Genomic DNA, 19,357 nt, shown 5'->3' with positions numbered 1-19,357 from the left:
CCCAGCAAACTCTTTGTGTATTTGGGGCCAGTTCTCTGTGTGCATCCCTGGTGCCCTGTTTGTCCCCAGAAGAGGGGGAAGATGAGTGCACATCTTCATTATCCATACCCATTGCCTCTACCACCTTTGTGCCAGGGAGCTCATCTTTGAAAGATCACCCTGAAGAGCAACAAGGATGAGCTGATGGTTATGGGCACCATACTATTCTCTAGGTACTGCACCCTCTGCCTGGTGGGGTTTCCCATCTTGTGAGGCCCTTGTGAGTCAGGCAGGAAGGTCTGGAGTTCCTTTCTGTAGATGGAGAAACTAAGGCCCAGCGAGGAGAGGAATGTGCCTAGTTCCAGGACTGGAAGGCAGCCAGTCCCCAAAACTGTGACCTTCCCAGAACCCAGAAATAAGATGTCCAGTTCTTCTTCCATTCACCAGCAGCCCCACTTGGACTTGGTCCCCAAGTCACACACTTCCGGTGATGAGGAAGTGTGATGGCCCATTCTGGTGATGGCCCATCCAGGCAGCATCTCCATCTCTGGTTTTCTCCGGTAATGAGCGTGTTTGTTTCTTCTGCTGCCTGGGCCTCTGCTCTCTGGCCTCACTGCACATGTCGAACCCTCAAACCTAGGGGGTCCCTCGCAACAGAGTGGCTTAGGGAATGGCAAGGGATGGAAGTACAAGCAAGCCAGGAGTTGTGGTTTTCTCCCCTGATAAGCTAATCTCTCAGCCAAGGGTAGGCCTCCTTCCTGCCTAAATATCTGGGTCCACTTTCTTTATGTGTTTCCTTGTGGGAGTAGAAGGTGACCCAGTTGCCACCATCAGTAAACAAACTAGTTGGTCCAGCATGGAACTAGCTGCTTTCTCTACAGGTGTCACAGGTCCGTTCCTAAAGTCTCCAGTGTGACAGGCTGAGGGAACTGGACTCCGCCCAGAATGTTGATGATGAGAGGAGGTAGGAGTGTTGCTGAGAAAGTGAGGGGGCTAAATATTAAGTACAGCTTCATAGCCAGGCGTGGTAGCTCAGCCCTCTAGGAGGCTGAGGTAGGAAGATTGAAAGTTCAAGCCCAACCTGGGCAACATAGTGACATAATGAGAAACTGTCTTGAAAAATAAAAATAAAAATAAACAGAAAGAACTGGGGATGTAGCTCAGTGTAAAGGCCCTGAGTTAAATCCCCATTACTGCAAAAAATTTTACTCCCATGATCATGCTCATGAAAGTGTGATTTTTATTTCCTTCCTTTGGCTGCATAATTAATTCTTTAATATTACCTTTATTGAGGTTTAATATAGGCTCAGTCCTAAACTATGCAGTCTGGTGTACAGGAGAGACAAAATATCTAAGACACATCCCTAGTCCATAAAGAAGAGTAAATAACAGGAAAATGGTACGAGCTCAATATGCAGAATCCATCCAACCATCCAGCAGTCCAGCAATCTTTTCATCTTCCAACTGACTGATCCAATTATTCATGCAACCATCTGCCCACTCATTCATTATCCGTCTATCCATCCATCCATCCATCCATCCACCCTTCCTTTCTTCAAACCACATAACCATCTATGACATATTCTTCCATCTGTTTGTCCAGCCACATCCACACCCACCCATCCTGTCATCTATCTGTCCTTCCATCCAACCACTCATTGACTATCAATTCAGTATTCCATTGGGTGCTGTCGTCCATCCATCTATCCACCTATCTTCATTCATTAATCCCATCTGTCCATCCCATCCATCCATTCATCTAGTCTAGCCATCAATTTATCGTATTCTTCTATCCAACCACTCATCCGACCCGTCCATCTATCCATCCATTCATCACACCCACATGCCCATCCATCCATTCTTACTACCTCATCCATCCCATTTATTCAGCCATTCATACTGCTATTCATCTCATCCACCTGCCCATCTATTTATTTATCTCACCTATCCATTCATTAACTGATCTTACCCATTCTTCAATCCATCCATCCATCCATTTATCGTACCCAACCACTCATCCATTCATTATTCCATCCATTCATCCCATTCATCCACCCATCACAACTATCCACCAACTATCCATGCAAATTATCCATCCGTCCATCCATCCGTCCGTCCATCTGTCTGTCCATCCGTCCTCCCATCCATCCATCTATCCATCCATCCGTCCATCCGTCCATCCGTCCTCCCATCCAGCCATCCATCCATTTGTCTACGATCCATTCTATCTATGCATCCATTACATCCATCATCTATCCACTCATCTCATATGTTCTGTCCATCCATCCACCTAATGTTTCTATCTCCCCTCCCACCCATCCATCCTTCTCACCCACCTGTCTATCCATCCATCATTCATTCATCCAGCCATACATCCTTCCACCTGTCCATCCATCTTTTCTGTCCATCTATTCATCAGTCATCACATCCATTTATCCATCTACTCATCCATTCATCGATCCCATCCATCAATCCATCCGTCCCACCCCTCCATCCACCCATCCATTCATCTCATTCATTCATCTATCCATCCACCCATTCCAATCATCATTTATCTGTCTGTATATCTGTTCATTCTATCATCTCATCTTATCCATCCATCCATTTCCCAGCCACCCACTCATCCTTTTATTCCACCCATCGATCCATTCACCAGCCTTAACAATTTACTTTTCCATCTATCCATCCATCCTTCCTTCTGTACCTCTATCCATGCATATACCCTTCCTCCCTTCCTTCAAGCAATCCTCCATTCATCTATCACGCATTCATCCATCCATCTTCTCATCCATCCATCTCCCCACAATTATGTATTCCATCCATTTGTCCATCTGTCCAGCTATACCTTCAACTCATCATCATCCGTCCATCCTCTCCATCCACTTATTAATTCAACTTTTTATCTAATGCTGTTATCCATCCATCCACCATCCACCCACCCATCCACTCATCCATACACACACCCATTTACCAGATGTGATAAAAATATACTATGAATATTCAAATTAAAAATTATTACATTAAAAGATGTATTGCCACTAATTCCCCTCAAAATGCTCCCCTTCACTCTGAATACAAGCAGCCCATTGTGCTTGTCACTTTCTGAAGATCTTCTGGAAGTCCTCTTTTGTGAGTGTCTTTATAAAGATTGAAGAATATGAACTAATGCTGCTGCCAACTGCCATCCAGCCTTTCACACAAACTCAGGAAAACATTGTAGTGCAGTGGCGCCAAACCTATAGCATACATGTTGCAGCAGGGACACAGAGCCTCTCTGTCAGCATGGGAGCCAAATTACTCCACTGAGCCAAGTCACCTAGGCAGTGCCCCAGTGGCTGAGCATTCAGGTTTAATTGCAGCATTGGCAGTTAATGGTTTGGGTTTGCAGTATGGGCACTTGGTCTCTAAAAGGTTTGCCATCACTCTTTGTCCTCATCCACTTTATTCACTGGATCTGATGCCATGTTACTTCTGGCTCTTCCCCAAATTCAAAATGACCATAAAAAGTAAACATTTTAAATTGACTCGTGACATCAAGGCAGCCATAACGGCCCAGCTGAAGACATTCATGAAGAAAGACGTCCAGAATTACTTCATAAAGTAGCAAGAATGAAGAGATAAGTGTGTTCAAGGCAAGGGGAAGTAGTTTGAAGGAGATTAATGGCAATGTGCCTTTCACTGTAATAATTTTTTAAAAATTTATGCATTCATGGTAGTTTTTGGTCACACCTTGTATTCAGTTTTTTTTTTTTCCTTCCAAACTGCCATTATATCCATGATGGGCCTAGTACTATAATATATGTTCTTTGAAGAAGAGAATAAAAATGCTTGAGTCATATTTCCTGCCCAAAGGAAACCTGTGACCTCCCTACACAGAGCCATCCCTAGCCCTAGAAGGCTTTATCCAGCCCTTCAGTGAGGTGACTGCTGGACACTGGCTGCTGAGAGGACAGGCTAGTGTAGCAGTCTGAGCCCAATCTGGAGTGGGAATTCACCCAGGCTGGAACCCTGAAGACTTAGTGACTCTGGTCAGAGCAGAACTGGCAGACAGCAGAAAGTCCTCTGTACAGCATTGCAGGGCGGAGGGCAAGCACCCAAGTAAGGACAGTCCTGCATGTGGCAAACATCCATGGAGAGTGTGGCCCAGCACTCTGGAGAGCAGAGAAGGCTGCTGGGCTGGCCTGGAGTTGTGAGCAGTCAGTATGGGCACCTGACACCCTTAGAGACACCTGCAGACAGCAGAGGGGAGGGTGATGGTGCCTGGGCCGGGGGTGAGGGCTGTGGCTCTGTGGGCCGCAGGTGGCTGTTGTGAAAGTCACATGGGTACTTACAAAGGATCTGGGCACTGGCATGGGTGGGTGGCTTTCAGATGGGGCGGGTAGGATGCGTGTGCGCTTGGGAGGTGTTCCTGGTTTCTGTTTGCAGAGGACAGCAGAAGGGCTCTGCCCAGGCTAAGGCTGTCGGGTGGCAGCAAGTTGGAGTTCTGGGCCCACAGCTGGGAAGAGGTCACTTTATGTTCTCACACCCACAGCACCAATCCACCCAGCTTCAAGAGCCGTGTGAGGGGTGACATCCATGTGTGTCACTCCTCCAGTCCCTTCTCCTGTGAAAGGTTTGCATCACACTCACTTGTCACGGAACGCACACCGACGGGCACATTCCCAGTGGAGAGGCAGCTAATTGCCAAGTGACACCGGAGCATGACAGGGAAGGCCAACATCCTCCCTGGTGCGGCTCGTCAGCAAAGATCTCACTGGTTCACCTGACGAGCCACTCTTAACCTTGAACTTGGCCCTGCGCATTTCCCCCTGAGGTCTTTACCCTTGCTTTCTCCTCTCCAGAGCTTTTGCCCTTGACACCAGCTCTCATGTGTGCTCCTCTGGCCACAGCAGTGAGGTCTGGCAATGCTCTGCCTCTCAGACTCCTAGGCCCTCTGCACACGCGGGTGCCCTTCAACTGCATCCTGTGAGTATTGGTGTCTGGCTTCTTTACCACCTGGTCACTTCTCTGACCCTTCCCAGAGCCCCGCACACAGTAAGTGCCTAACAAGCCGACTGTGGGCCAGCTGCTCGCACACGCCTGTGCTGAAGCCTGATGTGAAAGCCTGATCCTGGGGAAAGAGGGGGGCTGCCAGGCTTGGGGTCACCTTTGTTGGGCTCCCAAAGGGCCCAAGGGGAAGGGGACAAGATGACACTGAGCTTTGGCACTGGCCCATGTCAGTGTTTGAGGGTGGGGAGGGAGAGGAAGGATGGAAGATAGGAGCTGTAAGGAGGGTGCTGTAAGGGACCTGCTGGGCCCCACAGGGGAAGGCAGGTCAGAGGCAGGCAGGAGCCCACCGAGTGACCTTGCAGGTCTGTTACTGCTGTCGTCGCCTGCATCACAGAATTAGAGGATAAAGTGGAGGCCCAGGGAGTGGAAGGGGCAGCCAGAGTCACAAAGCCATGAGGGCAGTGACTGGAATAGGGGCTCAGATCCCTGAGCTTCTCTTATCTTCCCCCACTCGGGTCCCTCCTGTCCCCATCCCTTATCCTTCTCCAGTACCCACAGTGGCCTGAGAGAGAGTGGGGAGGGCAGGTGGCCGAGGTCAGAAGCACATGGGTGTGTTTGCAGCAGTAGGAGGTGGTGAGGCCCATTCTGTCTGTGGGGTGGGTCAGCAGGGATAAAAAGATGAGCTCTGTGGATGGCTCTCCAGCTCTGGCGGATATGAATGCAGATGGCCAAGGCTGCCTGGGGACTGCTCTCTGCTGCGCTTGTCTTCATCAGTGCAGTGTGACCTCAGGCAGGCACCCCCGGAATTCTCACCAAGCACAAAGGCCCTTGAGATGCCCTGGACCTGATTCCCAAGGAGCTCCAGGAAAAGAGAGCTGGGGCTGTGTACCCTGAGACTCAAGTGAGCCCCAGCTCTGCAGCTGGTTTGCTCTGTGACCCTGGAATCATTTCTGCTTTTATGGCCCCTCAGGAGGTGATCTAGAGAGAAAGCCCCCCTATCTGGCACTTTCCATGACCCTGTAGCTCCCCCAGAAGGTCCTCAGCATACCTGGCCTGGCCAGCAACCCCTCCTGACCCTGGAAAGGTCCAGCCACACCTCTCAATGTGGAGACACTTTCCCGTTGTGGGAGCTGGCTCTGCCTGCCTCTCCAGCCCCGGCACCCTCCCCTGCTGCAGCTCCCGTGGTAACACAGCTCTCCTGTTTCTGTCCATCTGCTGGCTGCCTCAGCTCCCCCAGGGACGCAGTTTCGTGGTGGTAACTTACACAGTGTCTACCTACCCCTGTGGGTTCCAGGAGTCCTCTGAAGGCAAGAGCTCCAAGTCCCTTAGGTCCCTCAGGCTGCCCCAGTACCCTGCACAGGCCTGGCACCCCGCATGTGCTCAGTAGATGATTATTACACAAATGAGTGTGTGTGCCTGATGTGAGCCCAGCCTTGGAGGAGCTGCTGGGTCTGGGAGAGAGGACGGTGTGAACACTGATGCCTGCTCAGGCAACCACGTCCCCTCCCCAGAGCCTGCCCCAGTGGAGCCACCAGGCTCTCCAGACACCCTTGTCCTCCATGCTATTTACGTTGGAACAGACTAAGGTGTCACGTGAACACCAGGCTCCTGTTCTTCGGGCCTCTAGATAATTATCTGGCCCTTATTAAACCCTTCATTATCCAAGCCACTCATCAGGCTCCTGAATATAAGGGCTTCCTCATTTCAGGGTTGGAGGCTGGTGTCAGTCAGCTGCAGCACTCCCAGGCTTTGCAAGGTAAGGACAGTCCTCCTTCCTGTGACTCCCCAAAGAGTCTCATCCGGCAGTGTCATTTTACAAACGAGAAAGCTGAGGCCCAGAGAGGGGAAAGGACTTGCCTGACATCACACAGCAAATAGGTGGCGGGGCAAGAGCTTGGATCCATGTCTTGATATCTCTGGTGCTGCCCACCTCACAGGCAGCCTCTGGACATTGTAACCATCAGATGTGCAGGGCTCAGGGAAGGTCAAAGGGGCAGTAGGTCCGATGGAGTAAGGGGAGATTGGGGAGGGAAACCCCAGCTCTGCTTTGTAGGAGCTCAGAGCTGAACTGGGCAACTTGCTGGAGCCCTTAGGAGCACATGGCAGGTGTGGGGGGGGTGGACCGCAAAGACTAGAGGGAGACAGCAGGGGATTCTGGGGAGGCTTCCTGATGGAGGGGCTAGGGCTGAAACAGGCTCTGAGAGGTGAGTAGGTAATAGGTGGGTAGAGGGCAGGCATTCTGAAGGAAGGACAGCTCAAACCAAAGCACACTCAGGAAAAAAACCTCTGGCATTAACCGTTTCTCCCAGAAATACCAAGGCCATATGTTGCCCTAAGTCACTTCTGTTTAAGCCAGCAAAAAATTCAGAACTCCTGCTATTGGTTCTGTCTGGGGTTGGGGAGACTGGGACAGTGCTTAGTCTCCCATTTGTGAGGTGGGCTGGGGCTGGAGGAGACTTCACGAGCCCGTTCCCTTCTGTTTCCCCGGCAGAGACTGCTGCAGCCCCCTGGGATGACTTTCAGAGAGGTTTGTCCTGGCACACAGGGCTCTGGCCACGGGCACATGCATGTGTTCCTAGGAAATGCTAAGGCCATTACTTTCCAGCCCAAACAGAGTTCAGTTGCCACGGACAAAACAGAAGTAGAAGATGTGTTCCTTCAGTGAATAGCCATTGTTAGCTCTTTATACTCAGCTGCTCTTTACCCTGTAGTCTGAGCCTAAATGTCTCCTCCCTGGGGAATCGTTCTTGAGCTCTCTGTACCTGTGCACCTCCTCTGCCTTCCCTCCAGACTTTCTGATCAAGTAGAGGCAGGACGGTGCCGGGAACGGGGCAGTCCGACGTGCCTGGCATGTGGTGGGCACATGATAATGTGAATGAGGGGCTTATCTCGGCTCCTGGGGGCCTGGGGGTCTGAGCCCACTGTCAAGCAGAGACCAACTGGGAAGCTGCCCTCCGGGCTGACACAGGCCAGATCACCATGGGCCTCTCTCTTTGGTTCCTTTCAGCCAAAGTGTGAACCTGAACTACACGTGTGGCCCTGGGCAGGAGCACTTTAGGTCTTGGTAAGTAAGTGGGGGGGATTTTGGGCATCAGTGGTGAAGTAGGGCTTTCTTGGGAACCTTGAATCTTGGGAATCTCATGGGAGATCTTTAAAGAGTTTGTTATTTTTTTTGGCTCTAAAACCTTGCGTGTGCCTCAGTTTTCCTGTTGGTGAGACCCTGTCTCAGGGGACACTCAGGGGCTCTGATGAGACTTGGGACTCTGTGTGCAAGGGCGGCTGGGCTGGAGGGCGGAGTGCTGTTGGTATGTGTTCGCTGCAGTGGGAGCCCTGCTCGAGCTGTACATCAGCTTGGCTGAGCGCTGAACCCAGGGGATGCTGTGAGTGAACCTCCCACCAACGCACAGTGCAAGCTGGCCAGAGAGCATCAGGCCCACGGAGACCAACCAAGGCCTGAGGAGAGAGGCACACTCCGGGGTGACCCCAGAGGCCCTGTGTTGAATGTGGCTGGCTCTTGGTCCTTTGGGAGAAGACCACAGTGATGTTTGATGGCTGGCTGGATGGAGTCGCACATGTTTTGGGGCCTGGGACACCCTGGGGGACAAAGGCCAGGTGGGCCGCAACCAATTCTGCCACTGGACGGCACAGGTGGAGCCATGCTGCGGATCTTGTGCCTGGCGCTGTGTGGCCTGCTGACTGGTGCACGGGCCGACCCTGGGGCACTGCTTCGTCTGGGCATGGACATCATGAACCACGGTGAGTCAGTGCGGGGTGGGTATAGGCTGTGGGAGGGAATGACTGCTCGGGTCCTGCGATCTTCACACCAAACCCACAAGCAGCACATCATTGTAATTCTCCCATTCTAAGGAAGGTGAATTCGAGGCCCATGGCTCCCTCAAGTTAGAGTGAGAGTTGGCAAATCTCCTTTGGAGTCCCTCCTGGGCCCTGATGGCAGGGGTTGGTGGCCACACCTGGGTCATGGGAGTGATTGCTATGAGTGAAACCCCAGTTTAGTCATCAATTTGCTGTATGACTCGGGCAGGTCACTTGCCCTGTCTTTGTTGCTGTTTGTCCATCCATAAATGTAAGTAAATATAAAATAGGATGACTAGGCCAGGGATTTAGCTCAGTAGCACCACACCTGCCTCACAAGTGCAAGGTCCTGAGTTCAATCCCCGGTACAGAAAAAAAAAAAAAAAAAAAAAAAAAGAAAAAGGATGACTAGTCCTTCCCTGGCAGGATCAAATGAAATGTGAAATTAAAATCCTCTGGGAGGGGGTTTAAATTTTTAAAAATGTATTTTCCATCTCTACCCCACCTTGATGACCACAAGAGAAATGGAGTAAAATCTAGGTATAAAAGGCTAATGATTGTTCAGTCAGCTTGGTATTTGTCCCCTCTCTGAATTAGCCTGTGCGCATATTGGAGGGTGTCTGTTAGGGTGTCATTTGGGGTTGGGGCCTTCAGCCCTAGGGAATCAGCACTGCTTGCCTCCGGCCCAGAACTTGCATTTTAGCAGGGAGCACTTGGCTCACAGGGAAGAGTTGATGCCCTCATTTGGGGTTCAAGGCCTCCACAATATGCATCCTGCAAATTGCTTTCTGTGTTTCTCACCACAAGGCATGTCTCACTCTTCCCTCGTCCTCCCCATGTTTCTCCCTCCCCTGTCCTTGTTCTTGCTGTGCCCTCTGTTAAAATTCCTATCCCTCTTCCAAGGACCAACTTCCTGGCAGACTTCGCCAGCTCTTCCTTTCTAACCCTAACCCTTTGAGTAGTTCCTAGAGTTGCCTGTGCTTTTCTCATTTATGGCTTTTGTCACTTGTTGATTTTACTGCTCGAGACTTCCCAGGAGCGGTGGGGAAGGGCAGGGGTGGGCATGGCTCATCTCTAGGTTCCTGCCTTGGCCAAGCTCCAGGTAGGGCACCGTGACTATAAGTGGCTTGGGATGCCCAAGAAATTGGCACTGTGCAGGGAAGAGTGGGGAGCCCAGCTAAGTCTCTCTGACCCTGTACCCATCCCGCAGAGGTCCAGAGGGCCATGGAGGAGAGTCATATCCTGGAAAAGACGGCAGCAGAGGCAGGCAAGAAACGGCCTGGGGTTAAACCCATCAAGGGCCTCAGCAAGTAAGCGGAAGTGGTGGCGGGGTAGGGTGGAGGTGGTGGGAAGGTTGTGCCTGAGGCCTGAGAAGAAAAAAGACAACAGCACAGGACCTGGAGCCTCTCCCCTGCCTACTGTTGCTGCCTTGCTGTGTGACTTGGGCAAGTGCCTACTCCCTGCCCCTTGGGAGATGAGCAGAGTCATTTTGAGAAGGAACTGACGTTGAAAAGTCAGGCTCTAACTCCCTACATGTGCCATGAGATTGCTGAGTATGTGCGGAATTAAATGAGAACAACTCCAGTGGTAGAGCTGGAAAGGCACCAGCTATCATCTAACAACAGGAGGAGACTGGTTCCATGGCGAGTGCCATGTGGGACTCAGCAGGAAGCAGGACTGCGACCAGTTAGCAGTGTCTGCTGAGAGCTCAGGAGAGGCAGGGGGAGGTATACGACCTGCACCTTCCTTATCCTGGATCTCACTTTGTGGTTCTCCACTCGGGTGACTGTGCCACTGAGGGGACCTTTGGTAATGTCTGGAGATAGTTTTGGTTGCCACTCTTGCAGAGAGTGCTCCTGGCATCCCAGGGGCTGAGGTCAGAGATGCTGCAAAACATTCTTCTACGCACAGGCTAGGACAGCCTGCCACAGCAAAGAACTGATTTGCCCTACATGCCTCTGGTGCTTCTGCTGAGGAGCCCTGATCTAAGCAAATCCCATTTTGTTTAAGGGGAAAGTGAGGTCTATGGGAGGGAAAGGAACAGAGCAAGGTCACACGCCTTGCCTCACATGTAATGAGTGCTTTCTGTTATACAAGTCGGTTCATGTCCAGCCTTTTGTTACATCTCCTGGTGTCCCCACAAGAGACAGGCTGATCCCTGTGACATGGCATGGAAGGGTTATCCAAGGCCTCCCAGCAAGGGTGGAGGAGGGATCGAGGGTCCGGACGCTGCCTGCTCAGTTTTCTTCACTGGATGCCTGTGCCCTCCCAGTATGAAGGTCAAAGATGTTGTCACACCTGTCATCACACTGAACTTTGTACCTGGAGTGGGCATCTTCCAGTGCGTGGCTACGGGCATGACCATCACTGGCAAGAGGTGAGTACGGCAGAAGAGGGGACAGGGTAGGGAGGACGTCCCATCCTTATGCGCATAGTTGTTGTGTACCTGCTGTGTACATCTGGGTGCTGTGATCTGAGGTGATGCGTACTTGGCACCTGTTTTGTTGGGAACCAGACTAAGCACAACCACAGACTGAACAGTTGGCCTAGAAGAGGGGAAGCACCGAGCAGGAGAGAAAGAGAGCATCAGAAAAGGCTGTGGGGAGGGATGACAGCTGAGCAGTTTGAAGCATGCGCAGGAGTTCACCCAATCAATGGGAGATTGAAAGGCTGGGTGTGTGACCTTGGGCAGGTCCCTTCCCCTTTTTTGTCTGAGGGTGGTTCCCTCTCCTCTCCTCCTCCACTCTCAGGGCTGCTGAGACTGTGGGCAAAGACGAGGGTGGGGAGAGGGACAGAGATGCCCACGATGCCCTCCTGCCTCGACCTGTAGCTTTACGGGAGCGAACATGGAGATCATTGTTGTCCTGAACATCACAGCCACCAACCGGTTTCTGCAGGATGAGGAGACAGGACTCCCCATGTTCAAGAGTGAGGACTGTGAGATCATCCTGGTCAGCGTGAAAACCAACCTGCCAAGCAAGTGAGGGCCCTGTGGCTGGGAGGCGGGCTGGTCCATGCTGCCACCCCAACCCCAAGACCTGAGACTTCCTTAACCACTGCCCTTCATGTCCTCTGCCCAATGCCCTACCCTCGGTGCGCTGTCTGCCCACCCCGATTCCTGTGCCTAGCATGCTGCCCAAGGTGATCAACAAGTTCCTGGACAGCACCCTGCACAAAGTCCTCCCTGGCCTGGTGAGTGGTCCGGTGTGGCCTCAGCCCTGCTGGCTGAAAGTGCTACCCCAGGGTAACAAGCACAGTTTGTTTTGGCTGATGGCTTTGATTGGTGCATAGTGGCTGAGAAGCTCTGTGCCCGGAAGTGCTGTGATCACCTGTGATGTCTGCCTGGAGCGTGGGTTGGGGGAGACAGCAGTCTTCATGTTCCAACTTGCCAGCCCTGCTTAGATAACCAACTCCTAGGCAGTGAGACCTCACTGATTTTGGCAGGCTTTCGTCAGGAGGTCTGGGTCCTAGTTCAGACTCTGTCATTGACTTTCTGTGTTACCTGGGCCTGAGTTTCCCCACCAGGGCCTATCCCATCAGGCTCTTGAGATTCCCCACAATGCACCACTGAGCTGTGAGGAGTGAGGCCTCTCAGCCTGGTGACTACTTGGCTTCCAGATGTGTCCAGCCATTGACGCGGTCCTGGTGTATGTGAACAAGAGGTGGGCCAGCCTGAATGGTGAGTACAGTCCTGGCCACCCCTTCCCCCTGTGTAGGGACAGCAGGAAAGCCGTACTTCCATATCCAACTGCCCACTCAAATGGCAGTTCCCTGCCTAGTCATGGGGCTGGAAGAGGGCTGAAGCCATGGTGTCCATCCCCCCACTGCCCAGATGGAAAGTCTGAGGCCTCAAGGGATTCTGGGTCCTCGCTTCTCATCTCTGCACCCAGTGTTCCCTCCAGCACTCCCAGAATCCCAAGCATGGCAGCCACCCACCCTTCAGAGCCACACTGATGGTGATGATCATTACTTGACTTACCTTTGCCAGGTGGACCTGCTGCCTCCATCATTTGGGGTCCATGGGGTTCCCCAGTGTAGGAAAAAGTACACCTCAGTTTCTGGGAAAAACTGGTTCATCACCTTGGCAGTGTGGCCTGGAAAGTCACTTCTCTCCTCTGAGTCTTGGTTTGCCCATCTGTAAACAGCCAATGCTCTAGCACTGCCACTGTTTTAGTCCATTCTGTGAGACCCCTGGAGAGTGGGTGGTTCTGTCCCTGCCGAGCTATGTGATTTCCAGGCCAGGCCCATCGCCTCCATTCTGTAGCCGAAGCCTTGAGTCACAGAAGCACAGGATCAAATGGTCTATGTCAGCCTCTCTGGACTGCCCAGGGGTTGGCACCTCTCTGAGCAGAATCTGCTCTTCACAGACCCCATGCCCTTGGGCCGGATGGGCACTGTCAAATATGCCCTGGCATCCACACCGACCACAACAACCAGCCACATCCAGGTGGACTTTAGTGTAAGTTCCAGGGCCCAGGACGCTGGCGCTTGGGCTCATTCCTGGGCGGTGCTGCCTCCTTGGGGCAGATGGCTGGATGGGGTGTTGGGGTAAGAGGCCAGGCCTTCCACGACAATGTCCCCTGACATCTCTTAATTTTTGCTTGAAGCATGAATCTCGAGTCCACCAGATTATGTCTGTGGTGCCAACTTTACCCTCGCACTTCTCCCATGGTTACTGCTTATCCCATTGAGGGGACCTTGCCTGCTTGTACCCTGTCATTGTACAGCCATGAGGGATCCCAGGGAGTCGGGGGAAGCAGGGCTTGGCCGGAGGTCCGCAGTGAGTTGTGGGCAGAGTTGGGACCACTTCCAGGTCTCCAGAGCCCCAGGAACGGGATATGTAGCTTCCAGGATTGAAGAGAAAACTCCTAAGAAGTCATCTTCTTGCGATGTCTCCTTCCAGCAGGATTAGAACAGTGGTCCTATTTTGGCCTCCCATCTCTCTGGCTCCTGAAAACAAAGTAGAAACCATGTCTGGATAAATGAGGGCTTCAAACTGTCAAAGTCAGAGCATCAGTGGTCTATTAACTGATGCCCTTCTCCCTTCCGGCCTCAGTTTACCCACGTGTACCCTGGAGGGCCACTGTGGCCTGCTGTGGCTCTAACATTTAGTGATCTGCGGATTGGGGCCTGGTTTGACCCCCATTCGTCTAGAGGCCTCACACTCACCCGGCTGCCATCCCTGTCTGCCTTCTGGCTGCCCACAGCCCCTGGTGCAGCAGCAAACAGGCAAAATGATCCCGCTGACCAGCTCCGGGGAGAGCCTCGAGTTTCCCGAGGGCTGTGCTGAGGGCTCATCGCAGCTGCTCTTGTCAGCTGCCTTCCTCACGGCAGAGCTGGCCCTGCTGCAGAAGTCTTTGGATGTGAAGATCCAGGATAAGATGGTGAGCTGTCCAGGGCCTGCCCCGTCTGCCTCTGCCTTGTGTGACGGTCCCTGCCTAGTTCACCCATCTGACAATGGTCCTGGGGTTGTGGGCCGCACTGGGACCAGAAGATGTCTGGGCTTGGCTGTGGGTTTTTGTCATCCATGTGACCCTGTGTAACTGTCCATACATCTTACTACTTATTCATTGGCCCACATCTCTTATACCTCGGTCAGCTCCCAGCTTCCATGCAATCATCGCCCACCCATGCATCCATCTAATTACTGTGAATCCTGGCCTAGCTTCTGTCCTTCCAACCAGCAACCACTGCCCCTTACTGCCATCCACATATCGCCTAAAATAGGGCCTTGTACTGTTGGATAAGTGGATCTATGCACCTGCCACTTACCACCCCACCCCTGCACATCCACTCAGCTTTGCACAGCCCATCCTCCTGCGCACCCACCCATCCCAGCCCTTGTCCCCTCAGCCTCCATCTCTGCAGCCCTGCATCTTCCACTGTCAGCTCCTCCTCCCTTCATCCACCTACCCACCGTCCGTGTGCCTCCCATCCAGCCTCTTGCCCATTGATCCATTCACCTAGTTTCCCATCCTTTCTCCCGCTGCACTATCTTCCCATCTTCCTGTTCATCATTCCTTTCATTCACCCACCCATCCACCCATTTATCCACCCATCACCCCTCACCTACCTTTCCTTCCACCAACCCAGCCATCCTCTCACCTGTTCACTTACTCACTGTTTATTCATTCCCTGTTCAGCCATCTAGCCGTCCCCGAACCCATCCACTCACCCCTCTCATCCTTTGTTTCCTTCCCCAACCTCGAATTTGATATTGCAGATTGGTGAGCTGCCCCCACAAACCACCGAGACCCTGGCTGGCTTCCTCCCTGAGGTGACTGGTAACCTATGACCACTGCACTTTTCCCTGCTGTCCAGACAAAGGGGAGGGAGGGCTCAGGAAGCAGCTTTTCAACGCCACATGTCCCTTGTCCCACGTGGAAACACCTTGACTTCTCCATAAAGTACTCTTAGGGTCTGGCACGGAAACAGCTCAGCCTTTATACACTGTACTTCCTACGTCTGAGATAGAAATGGCCCAATTGTATGTTTTGCTCCTTGTATCTCCCGAGAGACATATCCCTTCGTTGTATGTCATACTTCCTGTGTACAAGTAGAAATTACCTCGTTCATGAAGGGCTCCTGGTTCTGAATGAAGCCCCCGTCCAATGCCGGGTGAAACATCCTGGTTTCTGTAGGTGGCTGAGGTCTATCCCAAGCCGAAGCCCTTGGTGACCCAGATCAGGATAAAAAAGTCCCCCAAGGTCACCATAACATCAGGAAAGAGCCTGCTGCACCTCCACGGCACCCTGGAGATGTTTGCTGCTCAGCGGGGCAAGCGCCCTGTGTCCCTCTTCCTCCTGGAGGTGGTGAGTAGGGTCTGTCCCCACTCATTCCCAGCCTTGAGGATAACCAGGCTGGGGTGGGGCTTTGGTGACAGCCAAGAAGTGGGTTGGGGCACTCTCTGTTCATCTCAGCTGTGTGGCTGGACCTCCTGGGCACCGTCACCTATCTGATCCTTGGCTCTGCCCTTGCACCTGTGAGTGGCTGGACGGATCGGCGCACGATGGCCCAGTGCTTTAGCCCTTCCCTGCTTACTCCTCCTCCCTTCCTCCCTACACCACGTCTAAGCCTCTCAAGGTCAGGATGGGTTCACTGAGGGGAATATGAGAGACTAGAGAGAGCACAAATCCAGTCTGGGAATCACAGAGAATTTCCCAGAGGAGGTGATAGCTGAGCTGCCTCGAAGTTTGAGAAGGGGCCGGCCAGAGGAGCTGCAGATGTCAAGGAGGTGGGGCGTGGAGAACACCTCAAGCAGAGGTCACAGCATGGACCAAGGACCACCACGTGTGCAGAGAGCCTGCATGGTGCTGTTGTGGTCCAGGAGAAGGAGAGTCAGAAGCTTAGTATGGGGACTGTTGGGTTCAGTATCTGGGGACAGGATAGAGGGAGAGTTCCTGTTTTGCCTTGGCAATGGTGGTCCTGATGGGGATCTCTGCTTTCTCTGCGGCCTCCTCCCACCAGCACTTCAATCTGAGGATCTGGTACTCAGTGCATGAGAACCGGCTACAGATGGCCACCTCTCTGAACAGGTAGGAGCCGCTGCCCCAGGCTGGCATCCCTGGAGCCTTGCGTGGACGCCACCAGCGTCATTTAGCTTCCTGCTCTAGGCTCCCTGATTCTGGAGAGCCAGGAGGTTTGAGCAGCAGGAAGAGCATGGGTGGGAAAGACAGATGCTCAGTGTCCCATCATAGGGGACAGCAAGCCGAGACTCACATACACTTGAAAGCCCAAAGGGGACCCCTACATGCGGGGAGGGGAATGCTTGGGACCCCCCTTTTTAGGGTCAGGGCTGAAGGCTCTGACCAGCATTTCTCCCCATCCCCTGCCTGACCCCTCTCCCCTGCAGATTACTGAACCTATCCCAGAGGTCCTCAGCGGTTGGCGACGTCAATGTAAGTGTCCCAGGGATTTTTGCCTTGCCTGGTTTGAGGTGAGGACTGTGTCAGTTCCTCTGGGATTTCAGGGAAGAGGCCTTGGCATGGAGGTAGGGAGAACAGAGCAAATTCTTTTGGGGGTTTGGGGGCTCCTGACTTGCTTAGTGACCTTGGGAAAGTCCCTTAAGCTCTCTCTCTGAGTCCGTTTCCTTTTCTAGATGCAATTGACACATCTCCCTGGATTGATTTTTGAAACACTGCCATGCACAGTGACAGCCTTGTTGGCCCAGATGTTATTTTCATTAGTCTCTCTAGCCTCCCCAGCAGGCGTTGTGTCCTATGTTTTGCTGCACTTGCTGAACCCCACGGAAACCTTGTGGCTTGGTGCTACTGTATCTTACTGTCACAGGCGGGGAAAGTGAGGCACAGACAGGCGGTGGACAAATAACTGATCAAAGCCGCTGGGTTTTCCCTTGGAGTAGGAATTAGGCCTGCAGAGCCACCTCCTGTCACCTGAAGTCCCCCACTCCTGCATTATGACATGAAGCCCCACATATCACCTGTGCAGCAACTAAGCACAGTCATACAGAGCCCCAGTTTGGATGCTAGCCAGACACACTGTCTGACATTTCCAAAATCCATTGTTGTGGTCCCCAGGTCGAGCCAGAGGGAGGCAGAATAGATTCAGTGTTGCATTGTATTGTATGATGACATGTGGGTGTTCCTTTCTCTCTCTCCCCCAGGAAAAGGAGTTAATCAACTTCATCACTGATTATCTCCAAGAAGCCTACATTCCAGTAGTCAATGGTGAAGCTTCATGTTACTGGTGCAAGAAGCATTTTAAGCACCCACTTCTTGGTCTCAGAGCCCCATCACTGACTGTAGATGGGAGAAGCTCAAAGGGAGTGGATGGGGTCATTACCAAATTCTGAGGCAGTGTAGTCTTACTGTCACATGCCTGGGGACAAAGGCCCATCCCACATGTTGGATTCTGGCCCTTGACCTTATATCACAAATGGGATTTTGACCTGGGAGCAGGTACATGGCAGATGGTGCATCTTTGTCTATGCAGTTGACAGGCATCATGAATTAATCACTGTACTATATCCTCCTACTCTGCTCCAGGCAGTTTTTTAGTCAACTGCACAACAGTCAGGGTAAGATGACACTTTCTGTATTTCTCAGATGTACTCCAAGTGGGGCTCCCACTCCCAAATCTTCTGGATATCAACTATGACCTAGCTGAGCTGGACATAGTGGAGGTAAGGGGAGGAGCTGGGAGAGCCATGTCAATCACACTTTCCACCAATGGGTGATGAGCAAGAACCCACCTCTCCCCAGGTAAAGAGAATCAGTATAATCTTGCCAACACCAGGAGCAAGACCCCGCCCCTCAAAATCTGGGGGCTCTTGTTGGCCAGGGGTTCCCCAGAGGGATACCTGGTCTCTGTTACTCTATCTGCCCCCTTGAGCAACTGTTTTGCCGCTCTCTATGCCTCCCTTTGCCTGGGCTTACAGGAGGGATGAAAATATGGGCATTGGTCTCACAGAGCTGTGGTTATGATTCACCAAGATAATTCACCTAGGGCAGCTAGTGAGTGTTCCATAAATACAGGCTTTTCATGGCACATTAGGCTGTGATACGAAGTATTAAATGTACTTTTCCTGCTTCCACATCTCCAATCCAGGAAATGGGACTGCTCATCCTCATTTAACAGTTGGGAAAATCAAGCCTCAGGGAAGCCTCAGGGTCACAAGGGAGCCTACGTAAATCTTGGTGTAAACACTTTTCTGGTTTCCATCTCCTGGTCATGGATCCAGCTCAGTCCTATTCCCGTGCCTGGGTGGCCTTGTTGGTCCCCATTCTACTTCACCTGGCCCTTTTCCTCCTTCCAGAATGCCCTGGTGCTGGACCTGACGCAGGCCTGACGCACAGGACTCCCTTGCAGCTGTCGGCACACCACCATCCCTGCACCCTATAGTGGGGCTGCCTTATGAGAGCCCGATGGGCTTGGGCCGATCATAGCTGCCTTTGAGGAGAGAGTGAGAGTGGGTTGGGGCCTGGCAATAAACTGGAGAAAGGCCCTTACAAACATCTATGCTTGAGTCTCTTTTGTTGCGGGCCAACGTGTGGCTTTTCTTCCCCTTTGGCGGGTTTGGGGTCTGAGCCCAGCCTGGGGTGTGGAGGACAGCTGACAACAGCTTTGGGGTGGCTGGAGCATGTCCTAGGGCCTGGGCTGCCATGCTCAGAGCTGCCCTGTACTGTCTCAGCTCATCTATACAGACCCGGCCACTCCCACTACAGATGAGGACACTGAAGCACAGGGGTCAGTGGTCTTGTCCAAGGTCACATGGTTTGGCAAGTGGCAAAGTTTTCCCTGCCCCAGCTGTCGGCCCCCAAAGCTTGGCAACTTGAAGACAGCTCCATTCCTAGGGATCCTGTGTCCTCACGGAGCTCTCTCCGCGTCACCTTCCTCTACTCTCACAGCAGCTGAGGGGTTGAGGACTGTCCTCTTTCACAAACGAGGGGACTAAGGCTTAGAGAGGTGGCTTGAGGCCACCTGGAAAACTGAGGGCAGAGTTGGGATTGGAACCCAGCCAGCCTTCTGGGTTCCGATCTCAGCTCTGCTACCTTGCTGCTGCCGAGGGCCCCAGGTAAGTCACTTTACTGACAGTCAGTCAGTCCCTTCCTCACTT

The 19,357-nt window shown here is 52.5% G+C and overlaps 1 protein-coding gene across 1 annotated transcript; it reads left to right on the top strand.

Moving 5' to 3' along the window:
- Positions 1 to 7,999: 7,999 nt before the first annotated feature.
- On the top strand, positions 8,000 to 18,659 carry Bpifb6 (BPI fold containing family B member 6). The gene is made up of 16 exons (XM_010628406.2): positions 8,000 to 8,032; positions 8,617 to 8,724; positions 9,992 to 10,091; positions 11,054 to 11,158; positions 11,612 to 11,761; positions 11,910 to 11,973; positions 12,400 to 12,460; positions 13,149 to 13,240; positions 13,989 to 14,165; positions 15,005 to 15,058; positions 15,423 to 15,593; positions 16,249 to 16,316; positions 16,634 to 16,679; positions 17,405 to 17,468; positions 17,847 to 17,923; positions 18,557 to 18,659. The coding sequence occupies exons 2-16, from the start codon at positions 8,625 to 8,627 to the stop codon at positions 18,587 to 18,589; spliced, it is 1,362 nt and encodes a 453-aa protein (XP_010626708.1). The 5' UTR covers positions 8,000 to 8,032; positions 8,617 to 8,624; the 3' UTR covers positions 18,590 to 18,659.
- The last annotated feature ends 698 nt before the right edge of the window (positions 18,660 to 19,357 follow it).

This window comes from Fukomys damarensis, unplaced genomic scaffold (assembly GCF_012274545.1).
Source record: "Fukomys damarensis isolate Sample0158 unplaced genomic scaffold, DMR_v1.0_HiC HiC_scaffold_22, whole genome shotgun sequence".
Taxonomy (NCBI): domain Eukaryota; kingdom Metazoa; phylum Chordata; class Mammalia; order Rodentia; family Bathyergidae; genus Fukomys; species Fukomys damarensis.
This window is presented reverse-complemented; position numbering and strand designations above follow the sequence as displayed.